At 43.9% G+C, this 23,657-nt stretch overlaps 1 protein-coding gene across 3 annotated transcripts in view; it reads right to left on the reverse strand.

Annotated features, from left to right (window-relative positions):
- agbl4 (AGBL carboxypeptidase 4) overlaps nucleotides 1-23,657 on the reverse strand; it is a 405,619-nt gene that overhangs the window by 31,914 nt on the left and 350,048 nt on the right. For all 3 annotated transcript variants that reach the window (XM_029707237.1, XM_029707235.1, XM_029707236.1), the window contains 3 exons: nucleotides 10,807-10,896; nucleotides 8,694-8,808; nucleotides 5,708-5,819 (listed from right to left, as the gene is read on the reverse strand). In XM_029707237.1, coding sequence (XP_029563097.1) covers nucleotides 5,708-5,819; nucleotides 8,694-8,808; nucleotides 10,807-10,896 — 317 coding nt within the window. The remainder of the gene's footprint in view (nucleotides 1-5,707; nucleotides 5,820-8,693; nucleotides 8,809-10,806; nucleotides 10,897-23,657) is intronic.

Below are 23,657 nucleotides of genomic sequence, written 5' to 3' on the forward strand. Positions count from 1 at the left end.
CTCTATCAGTTGACAAGGCTGCATAGCAGTGGTGACACAGTGGGGAATAACAGTTCAGTTACATTTTATCCAGTTGAGAATTGTAGAATAGGATTCAAGGCCAATCACATGCTACTGTGGCCAGTGTATAAAGCTCAGGCTTACTCTCGCTCTCTCTCTAGCCCTGGACACAGTGAATCAGGTGTAATGGGCCCTCTCTCACTCTCATTCCCCTTGACCCCTCACTCTCCAGCCCAGCACAGCCTCCTTCCCTCCCTATCTCTCCTTCTACTCTTGTTACACATTCCAGAGCGCACCTCAGTTCCCGGGGGTCGTCAGGCAGTGGGGAGGGATGGAGGAGAGGGAGAAGAGGAGGGTGGAGAGGGCGACGCGATGCTTGAAATTCTGCTCACAGCCAAAGCAATTTCCTGGCAAGCGTGGTGCTGTCAGCTGCTCTGATGGCTAGCTGTGAAATATTGTGGCTGGGAGTGGGCCGGCAGCAGGCTCTGGCAGCCTGATGGATGGAGCCCAAGCGGAAGAAGGGGAAACAACAACAAAAAAATTGAAAAAAAAGCAAAACGCAGCCGCCATTAAGGCAGCTCCATCACGCAGTTGAAGGAGTTCCCAGGGTCTAATAGAGGCAGAAAGCCCTCTAATCGGCAGCGCTCGCCAAGCTAAAGGGGAGGAGGTAGTTGGGAACCACCCCTTGTTAAAGCACAGCTCGAATGATGGGGTACTGTATGTAATGGTGCGATTTGAGCTGGCGCAGAGCTCCTGCAACGATGGAGTTGGATTGGCTCACCTGCTTTTTTTTCTTCTGTTAACAATGTAATTAAGAATCTAAAGGAAATGGTCGCACAGCGTTGGGTCACTTAAATGGCCGTGCTCCAGAAGTTTTCTCTGGAATTATATAAAAGATTCAATCTGGGAAGCCAAAGTGAATCTCCAACAGAATCTCCCAGTCTCCAAACAAAACGTCACTCTGGTGATCCCCCTAAAATGTCAAGGACAATGGAAGTACAATGATACAGTGAAGTTCAATCCAGCCCACAATGTCAGCCACGCGCTGTCAATCACAGGCAGACAGGACTGTGAGGCTGGAGCAGTGATTGATTGTTTCATTAACAACCCACCTTGACCTAGAGAATTGTTCATATGAAATTGTAATTAAGCAATTAGAGACAATTAAGAAATGTAGGGAATGAAAGTCAAAAGACAATCTGAGTGTAGAGGCTTTACAAATTAAACCTCTAAGAGAAAGAAGCAGAGAACGGTTTGTTCCGGCAGAAGCTCCCTACAACTCAATAGAAGGACTCGAGCTCAACTTCATCTGAACTGGTGTTGCTGCAGTTTAGTTTAAAGCGGAAGGTCAAATGAATTTTGTCCGACAAGTACTTATCTGCTGCATATTAATTAGTCTGGGCCTATAAGGGCCATAAACGGTTCGCTTATCTTAACACCGAAGAAATGCTGCTGATTTAAGCAGGATTACAGACTAGCTGATTCTCTTACAAAGCATTTAGCATTTGCTAACTTTTGCTCTCTGTTAACATTATTACCATATAGCTGAACATGCTAAAATGGTACTCCTACATCCAGGGCAAGTAGTGTTTATAAATGCAGAATAATTTACCTACTCCTGTACATACCATTTTCCTTCCAAATGATATATTGTCTATACACAGCACTTATTTATATTTAGAATTCTGACACATGCTCACTATAATATATCTACTCTGGATTGTTAATTGGACTCGTTCTGTCATTTCTTGGTTTCTTGTCTTGATAATTTTGTTCTGCATTTGTATTGTATTTGTGAGACATACTACTGCACTGTTGGAGCTAGTTACATAAGCATTTCACTGCACCTGCTATAACACCTGTAAATCTGTGTACGTGACAAATAAACCTTGATTTAATTTGATAAAGTCTATAAGTATGCCTGCATGACTGGAGAGCAGAGAAATGAGTGATACAGTGCGGTCGGAGCAGTGGGTGAGTCCAGGTGTGCTGCAGAGAGAGAACAGACGCGGTAGTGTTCAAGCCTGTAAGCCCCTCATTCTCTCTCTGCCACAGACTAATTGATGGACATATTTGGCCCTTTTTAACACAGAGGTGACATGTAATCAAGCTAAACGGGCACTCAGACAGCACTCTCTGGCTGTTAGCGCTTCATAAGCAGCTGCATCTGTCTGGAATAGTGCTGAGAGATTAGAGCTTTTTGAGGTCGGTTCGGTTCGAGTATCAATAAATAATCACGGTTTTCGATTTTGGTTTCTATTCTTCTTTTTTTATACATGAAAAGCATTATGAAATAATGTTACAATTATTTTACAGATTTTTAATTGAAAATATTCCATTGTCTCTGTCAGGTGCACATTGGGTAGACATCAACAGAAAAATAGGAAATGACTATGAAATAATAAAATATTTCAGTTGTGTATATTACTTAGTTTTTATTTGATTACTTTATTATATAAAGTAATCATCTCATCTCTGCTCAAGCAGTAGCAGTCAGCCAGCCACGCCATACTTTACTGTCTTTAGTCATCCTATTTAGCTTGCCTGCCTAAGTATGCTGCAGAGCAGTCTGACCAAAAAATTATTTTACTAGTTATTCAAAGTAGATAAGGTATAATTTCACAAACTGTCTCTGTCCTTCTCCTAGTTGTGTTGTGTACATTCCTCTCTCGTGCGGTCATTCCAATCTGTGTGTATCTAACCTAACGTAAAGTGTATCCGTCCAGAGATCTGTATATGTCTGTATCCGTGCTTCTACACCTGCATTGCTTGCTGTTTGGGGTTTTAGGCTGGGTTTCTGTACAGCACTTTGAGATATCAGCTGATGTAAGAAGTTTGATTTGATTTATATAATGACAAGATGGTAATGTCTATGCCCTAACAATGGGAGTCGTTGTCTCCAACGCTGGAAGGCAAGGCGACAAGGTTAGCTCCAAAATAAATCCATAGAAACGCATTGTGTTATTTTGGACAGATTTTGGCAAGAGTAAAACATCTCAATGGATTATGCCGCAATGGATTATGGTCATTATAGTTAATTACCACTTTCTGCCCTGAATTAGGTTGAAAACTATAACTCCCTTCAACCCAGCGTCCCACATAATTATTGACTTGATTTCTCCGATTTCTCTCGTGAATGAGATGATTTCTCTCTAGAGAAACAGCGCGATGGGCTCACACAAAAAACTCACTAAATGGAATTCAAGTAATTGAACCGACGTCAGTCAAAGAGCTGGCCACAGTCACAGTCTGTTACTCCATCTACCAACCACCCAACATCTCACACACCCTGGGTCTGTTTGGTGGATCTATGCTCCCATTGTGTCACCAAAGCATCTTGAATACAAACTGCACAGACCAGAAAGACACCTCAAATGGGTTCCTCCGCGATTTTTCCGTCATTTTCTTGTTTTTTGCTTGTGAGAGCCAGACAGTTCTGCCTCAAACTGGAGGAGAAGTGGTTGAGGAATTGAAAAGGGGGAGTAATGATGGAGACAAATTGCCCGCAAATCTCAGAAATGGATAAGAAATGGGCCGATGACACCAGAGGACATCTCAACAGACAGACAGAAAGAGCCGTTTCCCCAAGCGCCCTGAATACAGCAGACAATGGCTCCCCACAGAAAGAAAGGAAAAGAGAGAAAGTACAGCCAGGAGGAAGAGGGGGGATTTTCAAGGTGCAATATTCATCTAACCGGCATGACCGCACCTAATACATTTGTTTCAGATAGAAAATTAATTTTCTAACATTAAAAAGGTCAGAAATGAACCATGGCAATACTGGCCCTTTTGTCATCCTTAACAAATGATCCAAAATGGCGCTGTCAGATTGCTGGGGATACGTTCACTATGATGAATGTTCTGAGTAATCAGCCAATCAAAAAGAATTCTTATTTTCCTTTGATAAATGGGCTGGAAAAGCATTGCTTTAGGTGGGAGATGGGTTCATTTGTTTCTTTACTCTTCCTTTTTTTAAACAAACACCAAGGAGCTTGGGAACAGATTATATGTTCCAATGTCCTAAAATTCAGATGGATTCAGCGCTATAATAAGGACATAAGGTGTTAGACTGCTTTGAGGTATTTTAAAAGCCAATTAAAATCTGTAATTAATGAAAATAAATCTTTGTCAATCAGGCTTATATGGATTTTTAGAGATTATCAAAAAGGAGGGATCTTTCTCGAATGAAAGACAGATTCAATCACAGATTTTCAAAGATAAAAAATGAAACGTGTATATTACTAAAAGGGATTAAATAAATGTTGTTGCAGTCTGACTGTCACTGAGCCCTTTCCTAAAGCTAGAGAAATGGCTTTGGTTTGACATTCTTCAAGAGTCAAATGGCCGTTGACAGCTTGAAATCCTCTGTGTCTGCAACCATCTGCCAGCTAGAGGGAAGCGGACAAATAAAGAGTAACATGTTAGCCCGGCATGATCTCCTCCTGTTGTCCTCAGACCGTGGCCTTGTAACCTCATTAGTGGATGTGCACAGTGTGAGACAGCAGTGGATGGAGGGCCAGGCCCCTGGCCATAGAGCTGGCACTGGGATTGGCATCTGGGAGCCCCAAATCTGAGTGCTGTGTCTGATGTGATTAGCTGGAGAGAGGCGGCCCAGGTCTCTCCTCTGACAGAGCCAGTCGGCCACAGCCAGGCCAGGGGATGGGATGGAGAGAGTGGGGCTGATGAGATGTGGGGACATGGCCCTGCTTGGGATTGCACTGTATGGGTGAATGTAGTGCTGAGGGTGCTGGGGGGTTCAGGCACTGTGAGGTGGTGGAGAGCTTAACAAGAGTTCTCCTTCCAGCCACTGGATCAGCCAGTGGAATCATAATTACACATGTGGGCAGGCACAAAGGTTCTCTCCCTCAGACCTTGGTTCTGCACTGAGCTACATGTGCATGTTCTCTATGGGAGTTGGAGTGCATTGGAGTGAGACTGTGAGGGAAAACAATGTATGCGTGTGAGTATGACAGTGAATGCAAACGTGTGTGTGTGTGTGTGTGTGTGTGTGTGTGAGAGAGAGTGAGAGTACCTATGTGTGGTGTGTGTTTGGATGTGAGTGTGTAGTTTGCAGAAGTGTGAGGGACATGAGTGGATCACTCTGCCGTGAAGGAGCCCATCGATCAGCATGTCAGCGCTGGGGGAAAAGGTTAAGCTGAGAGCCGTGCCCCTTTGCTCAGCAGAACGCCCTGGTCTTATCAGGATTAGAAAGTGTAAGAAAGGGCAGACGATTCCCAGGACAGACTCTGACCTTCAGTAATCTAACAACCTGCGTTTCCACTTATAATTAACACCAAGGCAAAAAAACACAAGGGCCCGTTCCTCTAACAAAGAAAGTGCAAGCTGAATATAGAGTACACTACAGACACTGGCCCCTCAGTACAATCTAATGTCCCAGAGACCTACACTTTGCAGAGAGCTGCTGAGTATCAATCCTACAGCACACCTTTCTATAGTTCTCAACCACACAAGTGCATAACCTTCTGAACTAAGTCAACTGGAAATAGAGTTTAGATTCAGAACAGTGTTCAAACCTCAACTCAGGTGTTTTATATAGCTAGTATATGTGGAATTTGAGCATATTCTTGACTCTGATACTGTGTTGCATGTTGTGTGCTGCAGGGTGAGGAATAGACAGCCCACACAGTAACTACAGTACGAAGTGTGTAATGCAGGTGTTGGTCGCGGGTTGGAGATTGGGACTCACTGGGTCTTGACTGAGCTGGACGATGAGCTGCTTGACGGCGTGGAGGGTGGGGTGGGCCCAGGGGGACGGCTCCTGCCAGTGACGGTTAAGGTCAAAGCCCATCAGAGAACACCTTGAAATGAACACACACACACACACACACACACACACACACACACACACACACACACACACACACACACACACACACACACACACACACACACACGAGTTGAACATTTGCAGATACCTACAATTACTACTGATGCTGTGGCTGTATGTGTTTATATCTAATCAATTAAATCAACAATCAAACTTTCCCAAGAAACACAGTTTTTTAAAATTTTATATGAACAATCAATTAGCTTTAGCTTCCCTATCGGAGATCTAAGATCCAATGTATTTCACTAGAAAGTAATTCTACTGCAGTCAAAGAGCAGCTAAAGCCAGGACCTCTAGTCAGAGGTTGCAGGTTACAGATGTTTTATTGAGCCTGTCTTAACATTTAGTGTAGTTGCCTGGTTTGGGTCCCTTACTTGGGCAAGTCAGAATATTGTAGAGAGAGCTCAGTGACTTTCAACGTGGTACCGTTTATACGATGCCACCTTTCCAACAAGCCCGTTAGTCAAATGTCTGCCCTGCTAGAGCTGCCCCGGTCCACTGTAAGTGCTGTTATTGTGAAGTGGAAGCATCTAGAAGCAACAACGGCTCAGGAGCGAAGTGGTAGGCCAAACAAGCACAGAGAATGGGACCGTTGAGTGCTGAAGTGCGTAGTGCGTAAAAATCGTCTGTCTTCGGTTGCAACACTCACTACTGAGTTCCAAACTGCCTCTGGAAGCAACGTCAGCACAAGAACTGTTTGTCGGGAGCTTCATGAAATGGGTTTCCATGGCCGAGCAGCCGCACACAAGCCTAAGATCACCATGCGCAATGCCAAGCGTCGGTTGAAGTGGTGGACTCTGGAGCAGTGGAAACGCATTCTCTGGAGTGATGAATCACGCTTCACCATCTGGCAGTCCGACGGATGAATCTGGTTTTGGCAGATGCCAGGAGCCGTTATGCATAGTGCCAACTGTAAAGTTTGTTGGAGGAGGAATAATGTTCTGGGGCTGTTTTTCATCGTTCGGGCTAGGCCCCAGAGTTCCAGTGAAGGGAAATCTTAACGCTACAGCATACAATGACATTCTAGACGATTCTGTGCTTCCAACTTTGTGGGAACAGTTTGGGGAAGAACCTTTCCTGTTTCAGCATGACAATGCCCCCGTACACAAAGCGAGGTCCATACAGAAATGGTTTGTCGAGATCGGTGTGGAAGAACTTGACTGGCCTGCACAGAGTCCTGACCTCAACCCCATCGAACACCTTTGGGATGAATTGGAGCGCCGACTGCGAGCCAGGCCTAATCGCCCAACATCAGTCCTGGACCTCACTAATGCTCTTTTGGCTGAATGGAAGCATGTCCCCGCAGCAATGTTCCAACATCTAGTGGAAAGCCTTCCCATAAGAGTAGAGGCTGTTATGACAGCAAAGGGGGGACTAACGCCATTGCAATGCCTATGATTTTGGAATGAGATGTTCGATGAGCTGGTGTCCACATATTTTTGGTCATGTATATGTTTACTATACATCTTTATCTTATCTGACTTGCCACAACTGAAGTTCCTTCTGGAAAAAGAAAGTAATTCTGGTCTATTCTAGAGTGGCTGTGGAAGGAAGGACGCTGGGCTATTGAGCTGCTGCTGCTCAGTATCCATGACTTTCACGGGGGCCTGTGTCTGTGTGTCAATGCCAATGTGCAAGCAGGCATGCCTGAAATACTAATGTGTGGTCAGCACTGATTGATTCTGATCCCTGCATGCATCTGTTCGATCGCCCTCCAGATGCAGTGTGCTGCTGAGCCCACAGAAAGGCCAATCAGGCCTCACTGGGAGGGGTAGAGAGAGACACTCTTATTCACTTCTTATTAATATGGAGCTTATCACCATTCAGCCAGGCCGACCGCATCATTTTCCAGAGTTGATGAAAATAACCTTTTAAGGGTCAACAATCAGCAACAAGATGTTTTTAACCCCTGTCATCATCAGAGCAGATGTGATTTACCATTGACAGACTGGGTGCAGTGTGGGGGAGCGACCACTAGATGGCAGCCACAAACACTTTTATTGGCAGCACCAGAGTCTCAGCACATTTGTATTCCTCATGTCCAACCCATTAAGTAAAAGGCAATTATGGAGAGGGAGGTGGAAATGATGCCCATGGAGCCTGTGCCTCAGTGCTAAACAGAGGCTGGAACGTATGGCCTAAGAAACAGCAGCACTACAACTAAACCCTGTGAAAACACACTCAGCAGAGTGTATGAGACACTGCAGGGCAAGAACAAGCAAGATGGCACAGGCAAGATGTGTCTTACACAAGAAATAGTTCTAGAAAGGAATAAAAATATGTAGACGAGTAAGGGGAGAGTGGATGTGGGTTTATATGTCTGTGACACAAGTACTCTAACACATCCCCCACTGGTAAATGTGTGTGTGTCTGGCTTTACACACACGATTTGACTGACAACAAGCACTGGAGAATAAGAGGGGGAATTGACTACTGCAGCTATTACATTGATCTGAACTGTCAACAGAGGAGAAAAGAGATAGCAAAATCGGAAAGCCAGCAGGTCATATTCCAGAGATGGCGCGGTAGCCCATCCAGATATACCCACACATGGCCTTTGGTTTAATTCATATCTGTAACAGCAGCATCTAGCGGGCCATAAATCCTCTGGTAGGAGACCTACACAGTGGGCATTACCAAACACATCATCTCTCCTTAGCCCTAGCAACGTGATGCAGCCTAGTCAGATATCTCTATCAGAATCCATCAAATGTACAACTTTTCAGAGGTAGACCTCAAGCAACATGATGGAAATTACTACAGCAGTAAATGTCATAAAACAACTGAACAGCTCTTTTAATCCATGAAGAAACAGGTTATTTTTTATATCGATAGTAGAGCTTACCTGTAGTTGCCTAAGTAGACGCCGTCAGGGTTGAGCATGGGTACAATCTTAAAGATGACATGGTCACGCAAGGTTTGGGCCACAGGGTGCTGGCTGACTAGGAAGTCAATCACTCCTAAACACAATAAAACATGGAGATACACAAGAGAGACTATCAGGGTTATTTCACTCTATGACTGGAAAGCATCATGCTCAAAGCTATTCTCTCTCACTCACACCCAGAAGCAAGCATGGACAACCACGCACGCACACACACACTAGCGGTTCTGGGGGAGGGGGGGGGGGCAGTGCCCCTGTGACAACAATTTTGGACCCCCTTGTGGCCCCCCTAAATGTGGAGTATGAAATAATTTTTACATAACACATTTTTGCTATCGTTCTTTTTTTACATCCGTTATTAGACAGTGGCAACAATGATGATTATGAACATGGTATTTTGCCTGCTAATACCGGCAATGCAGTGAAGAAATAGATATGACAACAATAACGTCTAATGTAACTGGCCCCTCTAACAGTACAACTGGCCCCAGCTTGGCCCCCCCAGTTGAAATGGTCTAGAACCGCCACTGCACACACACCCGCACAAACTCCAAGTAAAATTGACTTTAAAAGAAAACTCAAGGCCCAGTTAATTGAGTTTTGAGTAACAAAAAGAAAAGGGCAAAAAGAGGGCATTATATAAATCTGAGGGGAAATCTGAGACATCCGTCCACAATCGATAGAAATGGAATGGAGCTGATAGTGGGATAAAAACAGACAGCCTAATTAGCCCACAGGGCCTCAGCCACTGAGTGAGGGAGATAATGCTATCTGCCAAAGATGAGACACAGAGACAGCGAGAGTGAGAGAGTTGGAAAGAGAGAGAGAGAGAGAGATAGATACATACCGGCTACTGAAAGCCATCCACAGCCATAGACTGAAGCAGGATAATTGACAGGTAAATAAGAAGCAAAGACGGCCGACAGCAAGCCTGTAGCCCTCCCTCCCCATCCCACTACAGCCGCCCGCCCCACTCTGTCCTGCTCGTTACCATTAATGGAGGCATAACAAGCTCTCTAATTGAGTCAATGTGGCAGGCAGGAGGAGAGATGGAGCGTGGGACACAGGTATAGGCCACAGAGTGTGCCATCTAATTACTCGGACTTCCTGAGATTACTTCATGCACATCTGTGTGTCGGAGCTGGGGCTGGTCCTTTGTGGAGCTTAAAGGCACATTGAGCTACATGGGCTGTCTGCTCTCAGGGCTCTGGGGTGACCAAACACTACTCCACAGACTGGGAGCTTTGAACGGTTTCCTATGCTGTATTGTCAATGGAAAAGTAAAGAAGATCCAAGGACAAGCTTTAGCTTCACCTTAAACTATGATATTAGCTCAAACTGTAAAGACCAGCTAACCCCAGACTTCAACCCTAACCCTGACCCTTGGCCTAATCCTATCCCTTGTCCCCAAATCCCAAGCTACAAACAGGCTAGCACTCTTAGAAAAAAGGGTTCCAAAAGGGTTCTTCGGCTGTCCCCATAGGAGAACCCTTTTTGGTTCCAGGTAGAACCACTTTTGGTTCCAGGTAGAACCCTTCAGGGTTCCATGTAGAATCATCTATTGAAAGGGTTCTACATGGAACTCAAAAAGGTTCTACCTGAAGCCAAAAATGGTTCTTCAAAGAGTTCTCTTATGGGGACAGCCAAAGAACCCTTTTAGGTTCTAGATGGCACCTCTTGTTCTAAGAAGGTAGCCTTGTGTCCATGCTTTATGTAAAACCTCTTCAACCATCATCTCATTAACTGTAACTCACTCTTTCTTCACAGTTCAGATGTCCTGGATTTTGAGGAGAGAAACTCTCCAGGAGTTCAGTTACTTGTCGACAAAACAAGAGGCTCTTCAGGTGAGAGCTAATCTTAATAACAGCCTGACAAATGCCAGACATGTTAAGAGAGGTATGAGTGGAAGACAAGGCTCTTTTTGAATAATCTGCTCCTTTGCCACTTTTTTCCCTGTAATTCTATGAGAATTTGATAAACTGCTGGTGAGATGCTCCACCTGGGCTGTGTGTCCGTGTGCGCGCATGCGTATTAGGGATGTGTATAGAGCACCAGGTTGGAGACAGAGACCTACCTTGGCAGATGAAGGATGCAGGTGACTCCCCAGGGTGTACACGGGCTGTGAGGACAACTAGCTTCTTCACCTTCTCTGGATTCTGTTGAGCTGTTGATGAAACACACACAGGTTAGATGCATGCATATTCGGACAACAGGGCAGCACGGGGGCACCCTGCTGTCAGAATGAATTGGTCACTAAACACACTTCACAAGTATGTGCTGTAAATTAGCATTCAGCCGAGGGATAATCACCCAGAAAACAGGATAAAGTGGATAAAACATTCAGTGACTACTACGCACTGGTGTAATAAGGAACATACAGTATATATATTTATCATTGTTAAAAAGGGACATTGTGGCCCATTGGAAATGATGTGACGTGTGTGCTCGTGAGGCTCCTCTAACCCATGTGGGAAAGGACAGGCTCTTTGTAATGCAGCAAATTCAATTCCATGTGCAGTTTTCCCCACTAAAGATGCTACAATGACCTCCAGATCCATTTAGAGATATTCTGCTGGAGGTATGTTTTCACAATCTACATGATGTCCATGATAGACTGCCCAGCTTAATGCACCATAAATCAAATTTGCCTGCTATTTTCTCTCTGTGAAAGGACCAGGCTGTATGGGAAATTAGGAAGAATTGCATTCAGGCTAATAAAATCGTCTGGATGAATACCGGTGCTGCTGGACAAAAAGCTCTTTTAAAATGCTGATCTGCCTCCACCTGCTGCGAGTCACGCTCATTTCTATTCCTGCCTGCTCTGTTCTGTTCTGTTCTGCGTGGGGGACGGGGAGACAGGGGGCTCTGGCACAGCAGCAGCCTTTGTTCATGTAACACAATGTTCCCCTCGTTATCAACTACATGATGGGCTGTCCAAACACCAGGCCCTGCCTCTCATTTCCAAAGAGAGCAGGCAACTTTCATTACCATCAACATGGTTACCTGCTGAATGGAGCGCTGGTATTCACCAGAAACACAGAAAAAGTCCCCCTATATCCCTGGATCTGTTCTGCCTTCACAATGGACCCCTCTACCTCACTACGTAGTTACATACCATACTTTACCACATACAGGTCAAGCCTTTCTTCACTTGCTTTGTCTCTTATTCAATATAGATGATTACATTCCATATAGCAGATTATATTTAAGTAGATTATGATAAATGTATATATCCCAGTGGTCACAAAGAGGAATGCATGAGTTTTGAATCTTCAGGGCGTCCATTGGATGAATAAATCAAATCAGTTTATTTGTCACGTGCGCTGAATACAACAACAGGTGTAGACCTTACAGTGAAATGCTTACTTACAGGCTCTAACCAATAGTGCAAAAAAGGTATTTGGTGAATAATAGGTAGGTAAAGAAATAAAACAACAGTAAAAAGACAGGCTATATACAGTAGCGAGGCTATAAAAGTAGCGAGGCTACATAGAGAGACGCCAAGCACAATGGAGGAGAGGATATTGACACCTTGGCTGGTATGGAGGAGGGGGTATCACTGGTACCCAGGTCAACCCACAAAAACGTCCCCCTCACTCTCAGCCCCGCACATGAATCATTAAATAAGCGCATGGATTATTCAGCACACTCGTTGAATTATATATACATATATCACGGTCTGTAAAAACAAGCATGACCTAATACATTATGGCTCTTGCTTTGGTCTCCATAGGACAGCCCCAGACCTGGGGAGATTTGAGGGTCCTGGGGGTGATAAGAGGGGACTGTGGCTAATGTTGTGAGGGTTGTGAGATGCTGGAGGATTGTGAGATGCTGGAGGGTTGTGAGATGCTGGAGGGTTGTGAGATGCTGGAGGGCTGTGAGATGCTGGAGGGTTGTGAGATGCTGGAGGGTTGTGAGATGCTGGAGGATTGTGAGATGCTGGAGGGTTGTGAGAGGCTGGAGGGTTGTGAGATGCTGGAGGATTGTGAGATGCTGGAGGGTTGTGAGATGCTGGAGGGTTGTGAGATGCTGGAGGGTTGTGAGATGCTGGAGGGTTGTGAGATGCTGGAGGGTTGTGAGAGGCTGGAGGGTTGTGAGAGGCTGGAGGGTTGTGAGATGCTGGAGGGTTGTGAGATGCTGGAGGGTTGTGAGATGCTGGAGGGTTGTGAGATGCTGGAGGGTTGTGAGAGGCTGGAGGGTTGTGAGATGCTGGAGGGTTGTGCAACTTTAGCCTGAGAGCAGGTATCAGAGAGCCACTCAGTGATAACAGACGTTACTCTGCAGCTTGACCACAAATGATCACTATGTTTGGAAAAATGGTCTTCAGAAGTTTATAACCACTGCTGAGAGGAAGCCAGACATGTTAGCAGAACTCCACATGAGCCTTATTGTGTTGATCGCTACTGTTTGTCAGGGTCAAATACTATTTTGCCCAATAGAAGCAAACTGTACCAATGCACTTCAGCAAAGCTTGAAAACTGGCAAATGATTGTCACAGAACACAGGTCAGGCGGTCGACATTTCTCCACATGTTTAGTGTTGCTAATGGCTGAAAGTAATTGTGTGCCTTATTTCTATGTACACAAACTTAATATCCTATTGATCCCCCTAAGCTTCTCCTGAGCAGAGAAAATGCTAATTGGAAATGGGCTGCGTACCTTTTCCTGTCTTTAATTCCAATTACGATTCTAAGGGCTTTGGAAATCATGGGTTGCTGGTGTGAGGGTGTGTGTGTAAACAAAGTATTATTCTGTTTTTAAAGGAGAAGAAAAAAAGATAGTTCCCTCGCTTTCTCTCTTTGCCCTTCACAGAGACAAATGACTTTGCCATTCAGGAGTCTCGGCAGAGCCGCCGGGGCATTGGTTGTAAATGTGAGTGCTCACCAGGCCCAGCGCTCACTTGGGTGTGAAATTCCATCAGTTATAAATTCCACCTTGGCCTCGACCCGACGCGACATGGCTCCTGATGCACAACAATGGAGCAGTGCCCACATAGTGCCGTGGGCGAGCACAGGGAGCGCTTCATTCAGAAAGGACTTACGGAGTAAACGTAGCATGCACACAAAGCCCCTTCACATTAAAACCAACAACCTTGAAATAACAGCCACCTCACAACAGAAATCTGTGTGGGATTCAAAAATAATGCTCTTGTACATATATGTTTTATGCTAATTTGCCATTGCGCTTCATCAGTGCAATTTCCACCATGCTTGTAGCTTAGAGAAGATCTAGCGTTTATCTTAGTGCAGTGTATAGGGAGTGCCTAGGATCCCTGCTGCCTCCTCAGCCAAAGCACTCCCCTGCCTGCAGCTCTCTGTCTATCTGCCTGCATGCCTCTGCCTCTGCCCAGCCGAGCGTTCAGCCAAACAGCACCACAGGTTCCCAGCCCCCAGAGCACAGCACACAGCTGCAGTGGCACATGCTGACCAGCAGGTGCCGCTAAAGATCAGCAGGGGGCGCTGTAATCCCCACACATCCGGATACATGGAAACAGAAGGAGGGAGTGAAATACAACCTTTTAAAACAATACAAATATGCTGTAGAGGCAAATTCTCCTGCGGCATCATTGAGTTATTTGTTCACTTTATTTTGGTTAAGCATTGGAAAGACAGTCTGATGCATGTGTGTGTGATGTATGCTATCCAGGCTTATACACTGACATATGATATTGCAACACTCAAGATACAGGATAAGGAATCAAAATAAAGCAACCACAGATGGCCGAGTCAATGAGTCAAACTACACTTTTCATTGTTAAACAGATACACTCAGCGCTGTCAGTTAGCCTTGAAAAACATGAATTTCCATTTCTTGTTTAAGTTGAAAAGCAGATATTTTGTTATGGATATCTAGTCTTTACCAATGGCTCTGCCCCCTCTCCTTAGTGCCATATAAGCAGAGTGGAGGGGTGATAAGAGGAGAGCTTTGAGAGTTTCTTACTGAGCAGGTCTCCATGTAATGAACCTCTTAACACTACCATCATCACAGACCTCAATGGGCCTGTCACAGCACTGCAGATAAGGAGGGGACTTACATTAGGAAAGTCACAAGAGTCAGGGAGGAAAAAGTATAAGTGAGTGTAAGAGGGAGACTGTGTGTGTGTGTGTGTGTGTGTGTGAGAGAGAGAGAACTAAAGGTAGCGAAAGAGGGAGCAAGAGAGAGAAATAGAGGGAGAAAAATGTCTGCCCACACCTTAGCAACAAACTGCTCCCTCAGCATATTTCTCACCTGAGAAAGTCACATACGCCACATTACCGCTCAGAGCTTGACAACATTTTAAGATGTCATATTACGATCAGGTCTGATAAATATGTAAATTGCATCAAAGAAGAAAAGTGTCTTTGACAAACATCCTAAATCTAATGAAATTTGAAGGTCACTCTGAATGTGCAGTTCAGCGTTTTTGCCATGACAGTCTCACCACTTCTAATTCAGACAGATAAGACTTGGAAAGGCTTCTGACATAATACAATTAACTGAGGTCGTTGTTTTCTTGAGCTGGATTCATGGGATATCACATTCTGCAGAGTATAGTTTTTTATTGGATACTACTGGCATTATTTAGTATTCATGTATTAATATGTCTGTTACGGCTACCGAGTGGCGCAGCAGTCTAAGGCACTGCATATCAGTACTAGATGCGTCACTACAGACACACACCCTGGTTTGAATCCAGGCTATATCACAACTGGCCATGATTGGGAGTCCCATAGGGCGGTGCACAATTGGCCCAGCGTCGTCCAGGTTTGGCCGGGGTAGGCCGTCATTGTAAATAAGAATTTGTTCTTAACTGACTTGCCTAGTTAAATAAAAGAAAAAACTAATTGAGATGATGCATGTTTCTTACATAGTTGTTTATTAACTCAAGTACTGTAATTTATGGTTTACGTAAAACACACAGACTATTCAAACCAGTGAGTAGAACAGTTGACTGAGTTGTATGGGACTGTGAGAGGGTGAAATGATGCTACAGTCACACACTGGTCCTGGATTGTCTCTGTGAGGAGAGACCAGTGCTGCCTCCCACTGTCCGAAGACTTTATCAACCCAGCCTCTGGCCGTACCAAGGCTCTACTCCCTATGACTTTATTAACCCAGCCTCTGGCCCTACCAAGGCCCTACTCCCTATGACTTTATTAACCCAGCCTCTGGCCCTACCAAGGCCCTACTCCCTATGACTTTATTAACCCAGCCTCTGGCCCTACCAAGGCCCTACTCCCTATGACTTTATTAACCCAGCCTCTGGCCCTACCAAGGCCCTACTCCCTATGACTTTATTAACCCAGCCTCTGGCCCTACCAAGGCCCTACTCCCTATGACTTTATTAACCCAGCCTCTGGCCCTACCAAGGCCCTACTCCCTATGACTTTATTAACCCAGCCTCTGGCCCTACCAAGGCCCTACTCCCTATGACTTTATTAACCCAGCCTCTGGCCCTACCAAGGCCCTACTCCCTATGACTTTATTAACCCAGCCTCTGGCCCTACCAAGGCCCTACTCCCTATGACTTTATTAACCCATCCTCTGGCCCTACCAAGGCCCTACTCCCTATGACTTTATTAACCCAGCCTCTGGCCCTACCAAGGCCCTACTCCCTATGACTTTATTAACCCAGCCTCTGGCCCTACCAAGGCCCTACTCCCTATGACTTTATTAACCCAGCCTCTGGCCCTACCAAGGCCCTACTCCCTATGAATGCACTGGAATAAATTAGCTTCACTTTGCGTGGAAGTGGAAGCACGACGTACAGTAGCAGGGTCAATCACGGATTAAAGAAGGAAACCAGCCGCGTCGTGGACACTGACATATTGCTGAACAGGCTGAACACCTTCTTCGCTCGCTTTGATGATAATACAGTGCCACGAACGTGGCCCGCTATTAAGGACTGTGGGCTCTCCTTCTCCATGGCCGACGTGATTAAGACATTGAAGCGTGTTAACCCTCACAAGCATGCGCAGACCAGCTGGCTGGTGTGTTTACAGATATATTCCATCTCTCCCTATCCCAGCCTGTTGTCCCCACATGCTTCAAGATGGCCACCATTGTCCCTGTACCTAAGAAAGAAAAGAAAATTGAACTAAATGACTATCGCCCCGTAGCACTCACCTCTGTCATCATGAAGTGCTTTGAGAGACTAGTCTAGGATCATAACACCTCCACCTTGCCTGTCACCCTAGACCCACTTCAATTTGCTTACCGACCCAATAGATCCACAGACGATGCAATCGCCACCACACTGTACACTGCCCTGAACCATCTGGACGAGAGGCATACCTATGTAAGAATGATGTTCATTGACTACAGCTCAGCATTCAACACCATAGTACCCTCCAAGTTCATCATCCAAGCTGGAGACCCTGGGTCTGAACCCCGCCCTGTGCAGCAGAGGGAGCACTCCCCTATCCACATCGATGGGACCATAGTGGAGAAGGTGGAAAGCTTCAAGTTCCTCGGCGTACACATCACTGACAAACTGAAATGGTCCAGCCACACAGACAGTGTGGTGAAGAAGGCGCAACAGCGCCTCTTCAACCTCCAGAAGGCTAAAAAAATGTGTCTTAACACCTAAAACCCTCAAACTTTTACAGATGCACAATTGAGAGCATCCTGTGGGGCTGTATCACCACCTGGTACAGCAACTGCACCACCCACAACCGCAAGGCTCTCCAGAGGGTGGTGCGGTCTGCTCAACGCATTCCCTGGGGCAAACTTCCCGCCCTCCTGGACACCTACAGCACCCGATGTCACAGGAAGGCCAAAAAGATCATCAAGGACAACAACCACCCGAGCAACTGCCTGTTCACCCCGCTATCATCCAGAAGGCGAGGTCAGTACAGGCGCAAAAAAGCTGAAAAACATACCTCTCAAGGCCAGACTGTTAAACAGCCATCACTGACACAGAGAGGCTGCTTCCTACATACAGACTCGAAATCATTGGCCACTTTAATAAATGGATCACTAGTCACTTTAATAATGTTTACATATCTTGCATTACTCATCTCATATGTATAAACTGCACTCCACACTATTATATGGTATCTTAGTCACTTTCAAATTGTGTTTACATATTGCATATACTGTATTGTATTCTATACTACACTACTGACTGTTAAAAAGCCAGCTCCAGCACATCAGAGGCTGCTGCCTATAGACATAGACTAGGAATCAATGGCCACTTTAAAGAAATGAAACACTAGCCACTTTAAGAATGTCTCCGTATCTTGCATTACTCATCTCATATGTGTAAACTGTACTCTATACAATTCTACGGTATCTTAGTCACTTTAATTGTGTGTAAATATTGTGTCACCCATCTCATATGTATATACTGTGTTCTATACTATGCCACTGTATCTTAGTCCAATGCCGCTCTGACATATATGTATATATATTCTTAATCCATTCCTTACTTAGATTTATGTGTTTTTTGGGTAAATGTTGTGAAAATGTTAGATATTACTGCACTGTCGGAGCTAGAAGCACAAGCATTTGGCTACACCCACAATAACATCTGCTAAACACGTGTATGTGACCAATAAAATGGGATCTGAAAAAAAAAGATATATAATAATATTCACTCACGTTAAATGTATACAGGCCCTTGAAATAAGATGCAGACGGTTGTTCTGCTCAGTCGATTGAGCCCGAACAACCATCAGAGCCCCCCTCTCTGCCCCCCCTGCCACCCTCTGCTCCTCAAGGACAGGCAGAGAGAGAGAAGACGAGAGAAGGCTTTAAAAGCAATAGAACTTTATGGCACTGTTTTCTTCCTCCTGAATAGGTCTGGTCAGGACAGGATATAAGATTGTGGGAACACAAAGCCTCTGGTCTCGCTCAGATTTATTCAGCTCATCTTATTTTGGAGGCATGTTGGTGCCAAGGCCTTCTGAAACACTAATAAACCATCCTCCGTCACTCCCCACTACAGGCCACACACATCTACTCCTGGAGAGAGATACCCTTGGCTCTCACAACATCCCTACTGTCACATACAGACTACAGAGCTCACAGTCATACCAAATCTAGATTCCACCAAATGCCAACTCCCTCTCTGACTCCACAAAATGAAAAAGCAAAGCGGATAGCCACCGGCAGACTCATATTTCATGATATTCTAGGACCAGGAAAAGGTAACAGAGGACAGTATGATGTGCGATGCTGACGTTGGTCGAAGGTGCGGATTGACCACTCTAAAACACAGCTCCCCTGTCCCAACTGAGCTGATGAGAGGACAGCTGAAGTGGGCAATCAGTAGAGGGTATTTCACAGTCAGCCTTGTGTGAGAAATGACCTGAAAAGAGGATTAGAATGGCATGTTGTGACACTCATATCAGAATCACGGCGAGGGAGAAACCCTTGAGAACGCAGCATGTAAATATAACCTCGGCCTCTCAAGTGGAGATGAAGCCCATAGGATAAAAGAACTGAGCGCAGTGTGATTACAGATCGATTTGCTGCAATCAAGGCCCTTATGCCTTTTCACTGTGAAATGAAAAGATTTCTCCACTTCAAGGGCGAGAGTGATGACAATTGAGGTCATGGGCGATTTGAAGTGACAGCTCCGAGGCAGGGGCTGAGGATTGAGGGTGGAGAATTTTCTCTTTAAAGAGGCGCTATCACAAATTTCTTGGATGAAGGGCTCCTAATTATGTAAATGGTGAGAGGCCGACCTGAGATATGGCCCACAGCAACAATTGACCATGTAAGCCTGCAGTTCCTTTGTGTTATTTTCCAACAGATGATTCTGTGCAGGCGTTAGACAAGGTCTTCTTAGCTAGGGTACCCCATCAGCTTCCTTTCTCATGTAAAGCAATGGACTGTGTTTTTCCAGGCAAACAACCCACTCCCTTTTATCATAATGCCTTCAAATGCAGCTCCACATATCTCTTATAGCACTACATTATTACATATTTCTAGAGAAATGGAGAACTGAAGATCTTTTTCCACAGAGAAGAGTAAGCACACTTTTTTCATTTTATTTTTTTAGGGGGTGGATCAGCTTTGCGGATAGATTGTTGCTTCCATCAATGTAATTGTCTGCATCATTTCCAATCCCCCATATATTTTTGGGATAAATATATATATATTCATACATATACACACTTTTTTTTCAGAATATACCTTTATTATTCCCCGCAAACCCTACCACCCCTCCCCTAAATGGAGTAACCTCTTAAACAATAACACTTAGGCTTCTACCTTCAGTTTATACATATTATACACATTTTACAGACAAAATCTATTTTACAATAGTTATATTTTCTTTGTCCTCTATATTTTGTCCTCTATTTCTGATGTCCATCAGGTTCGATTTCTATTTGTAACTGTGCTATTTCACAACATTTCTGAACCTATATACATTTTACAGACCCCATAGGTTTTACATTGGTTATCCTGTTGTTATTAGTCCCACCCTTTCTATTAGCCATATATTTTTCAACTGTGCTGTGATGCTTCACAAAAGTACTGAAACATTCTATTATCATAGCTTCTAGAGATTGTAAATTAAAGATAACATTTTTTACTGAAATAATTATTATATTATTGATCGATTGACTATGGCTTTTCAAATCACCCAGTATTGCTATCTGCAGCGTTAGTTCTAGGTAAATGTTGCAATTCTTTAGCCATTGTCACGTCCTGACCAGTAAAAGGGGTCATTTGCCATTGCAGTATGGTCAGGGCGTGGCAGGGGGGTTGTTTTGGGGTTGGTTTGTTTCAAGGGGATTTGTTCTAGTTTTCATTTTCTATGTTCGTTTTCCAGGTTTGGCCAAGTGTGGTTTCCAATCAGAGGCAGGTGTCTTTCGTTGTCTCTGATTGGAAGCCATAATTAGGCAGCCTGTTTTTTCCTTTGGGTTTGTGGGTGGTTGTTTTTCGTATAGTCTGTGTTACCTTACGGAACTGTCGTTTTGTTGTATTGTTTATTTTTTGTTTAAGTGTTCACTCTAAATAAAAAGAAGATGAGCATTCAACACGCTGCGCCTTGGTCTGTCCCTTTCGACGCATGTGACAGCCATTCCTGGACCTGTGATCAAAAACGAGCTACACATTGACAGTACCAAAATAAATGATCTAATGACTCTGCCTCCTCGCAGCAAAATCTGCAGAGCTGGGAAGATTGTATCCCCCATATATACAGTCCCTTGCAAAAGTATTCATACCTCTTGGCGTTTTTCTATTTTGTTGCATTGTGACCTGTCATTTAAATTGCTTTTTATTTGGAATTCATTTAATGGACATACACCAAATAGTCCAAATTGTTGAAGGGAAATGAAAAAAATATACTTGTTCTGAAAGGCCCGAGAGTCTGCAACACCACTAAGCAAGGGGCACCACCAAGCAAGCAGCACCATGAAGACCAAGGAGCTCTCCAATCAGGTCAGGGACAAAGTTGTGGAGAAGTACGGATCAGGGTTGGGTTACAAAAACATATCAGAAACTTTGAACATCCCACAGAGCACCATTAAATCCATTATTAAAAAATGGAAAGAATATGGCACCACAACAAACCTTCCGAGAGAGGGCTGCCCACCAAAACTCACAGACCAGGCAAGGAGGGAATTAATCAGAGATGCAACAAAGAGACCAAAGATAACCCTGAAGGAGCTGCAAAGCTCCACAGCGGAGATTGGAGTATATGTCCATAGGACCACTTTAAGCCATACACTCCACAGATTTGGGCTTTACGGAAGAGTGGCCAGAAAAAAGCCATTGCTTAAAGAAAAAAATAAGCAAACATATTTGGTGTTCGCCAAAAGGCATGTGGGAGACTCCCCAAACATATGGAAGAAGATCCTCTGGTCAGATGAGACTAAAATTGAGCTTTTTGGCCATCAAGGAAAATGCTATGTCTGGCGCAAACCCAACACCTCTCATCACCCCGAGAACACCATCCCCACAGTGAAGCATGGTGGTGGCAGCATCATGCTGTGGGTAGGTTTTTCATCGGCAGGGACTGGGAAACTGGTCAGAATTGAAGGAATGATGGATGGCGCTAAATACCAGGAAATTCTAGAGGGAAACTTGTTACAGTCTTCCAGAGATTTGAGACTGGGACAGAGGTTCACCTTCCAGCAGGACAATGACTCTAAGCATACTGCTAAAGCAACACTCGAGTGGTTTAAAGGGAAATGTTTAAATGTCTTGGAATGGCCTAGTCAAAGCCCAGACCTCAATCCAATTGAAAATCTGTGGTATGACTTAAAGACTGCTGTACACCATCAGAACCCATCCAATTTGAAGGAGCTGGAGCAGTTTTGCCTTGAAGAATGGGCAAAAATCCCAGTGGCTAGATGTGCCAAGCTTATAGAGACATACCCCAAGAGACTTGCAGCTGTAATTGCTGTAAAAGGTGGCTCTACAAAGTATTATCTTTGGGGGGCGTGAAAATTGTGCACGCTCAGGTTTTCTGTTTTTTTCTGTCTTATTTCTTGTTTGTTTCATAAGAAAAAATATTTTGCATCTTCAAAGTGGTAGGCATGTTGTGTAAATCAAATGATGCAAACCCCCCCAAAAATACCTTTTAATTCCAGGTTGTAAGGCAACAAAATAGGAAAAATGTCAAGGGGGGTGAATACTTTTGCAAGCCACTGTATAATATTCTATTGGTTGCAAGAATTTCGTATAATCATTTAAATTGAAATATTAGAAGTTTTGAATCCGGCGTTGTTTTGCGTGTCATTTCATAAACCATGTGCCATGGAATCAGTACATCGAAAATCTCTTCCCAACTATTTTGCAATTTGTATGGCACAGCTGTACATTTTTTGGTCTTTAAATAAAATTGGTATATATTTTTATTTATCACAATTTTCTTCAACAATTTATGGTTTTTAATGCAGGGCCGACAGACAAGTTCCTTACTTTTTCCCACTTCTACTTCCCTTTTCCATTTTTGGGGTAATGCTGCAATTAGTTGGTTGTAATTTTAGATAGAGCAGACATTTCCATATGTCTGTGTTAGCTGCATGTGTGACATAACTCCACCAGTCCTACTTACGATATAATTTACAAAAAATTATACCTTTTTTAAACATTTTAACTAAAAATATATATTTGTTTTTAAACCACTGATTTCTAATCCCTTAATATTGTTGGATCTAATTTTAACAGCTAACAATTCGATGGCAATAATAAATAGATATGTCGATAGTGGAAAACCTTGTTTTACTCCTCTTGACAGTTTAAAACTTTCTGAGATGTAGCCATTATTTACTATTTTACACCTAGGCTTCCTATACATAACTTTAACCCATTTTACAAGAGATTCTCCAAAATTGAAATATTCTAGGCATTTATATATAAACTCCAGTCGTACTTTATCAAAAGCCTTTTCAAAATCAGCAATGAAAACCAAGCCTGGTTTCCCCATAGTATTCTATTGTTTCTCTTATATTATCTCCAATGTATCGTCCATGTAAAAAACCTGATTAGGATGAATAATATGACAAAACCTTTTTAATTCTATGCACCAAACATTTAGCTGGAATTTTTGCATCACAACACAGTGTAAGAGGCCTCCAATTTTTTAAATGGACTGGAACTTTATATATCCACCACTTGGATCCTGTTTCAGTAATAATGAAATCAGACGTTGTTGCGTGTCTGATAATCTACCGTTTATATAGGAGTGGTTAAAACATGCTAATAATGGTCCTCTGAGTATATCAAAAAAAGTGTGGTATACTTCCAGTGGTATGCCATCCAGTCCTGGAGTTTTCCTGGACTTAAAGGCTTTAATTGCATCAAGAAGTTCCTCTAATTTGGCCTTCACATGAGTCTTTCTGTACAGATGTTAATTTTACATTATTAATAGGAAAAAAAATCCATACAATTTAGTGTCGGTTAGTGGAGATGGAGACTGAAACGAAAACATATTCTTAAAGTACTTTACTTCCTCTTTCAAAATATCATTCGGTGAATC

The sequence above is a fragment of the Salmo trutta genome, chromosome 22 (assembly GCF_901001165.1).
Source record: "Salmo trutta chromosome 22, fSalTru1.1, whole genome shotgun sequence".
NCBI classification, from domain to species: Eukaryota; Metazoa; Chordata; class Actinopteri; order Salmoniformes; family Salmonidae; genus Salmo; species Salmo trutta.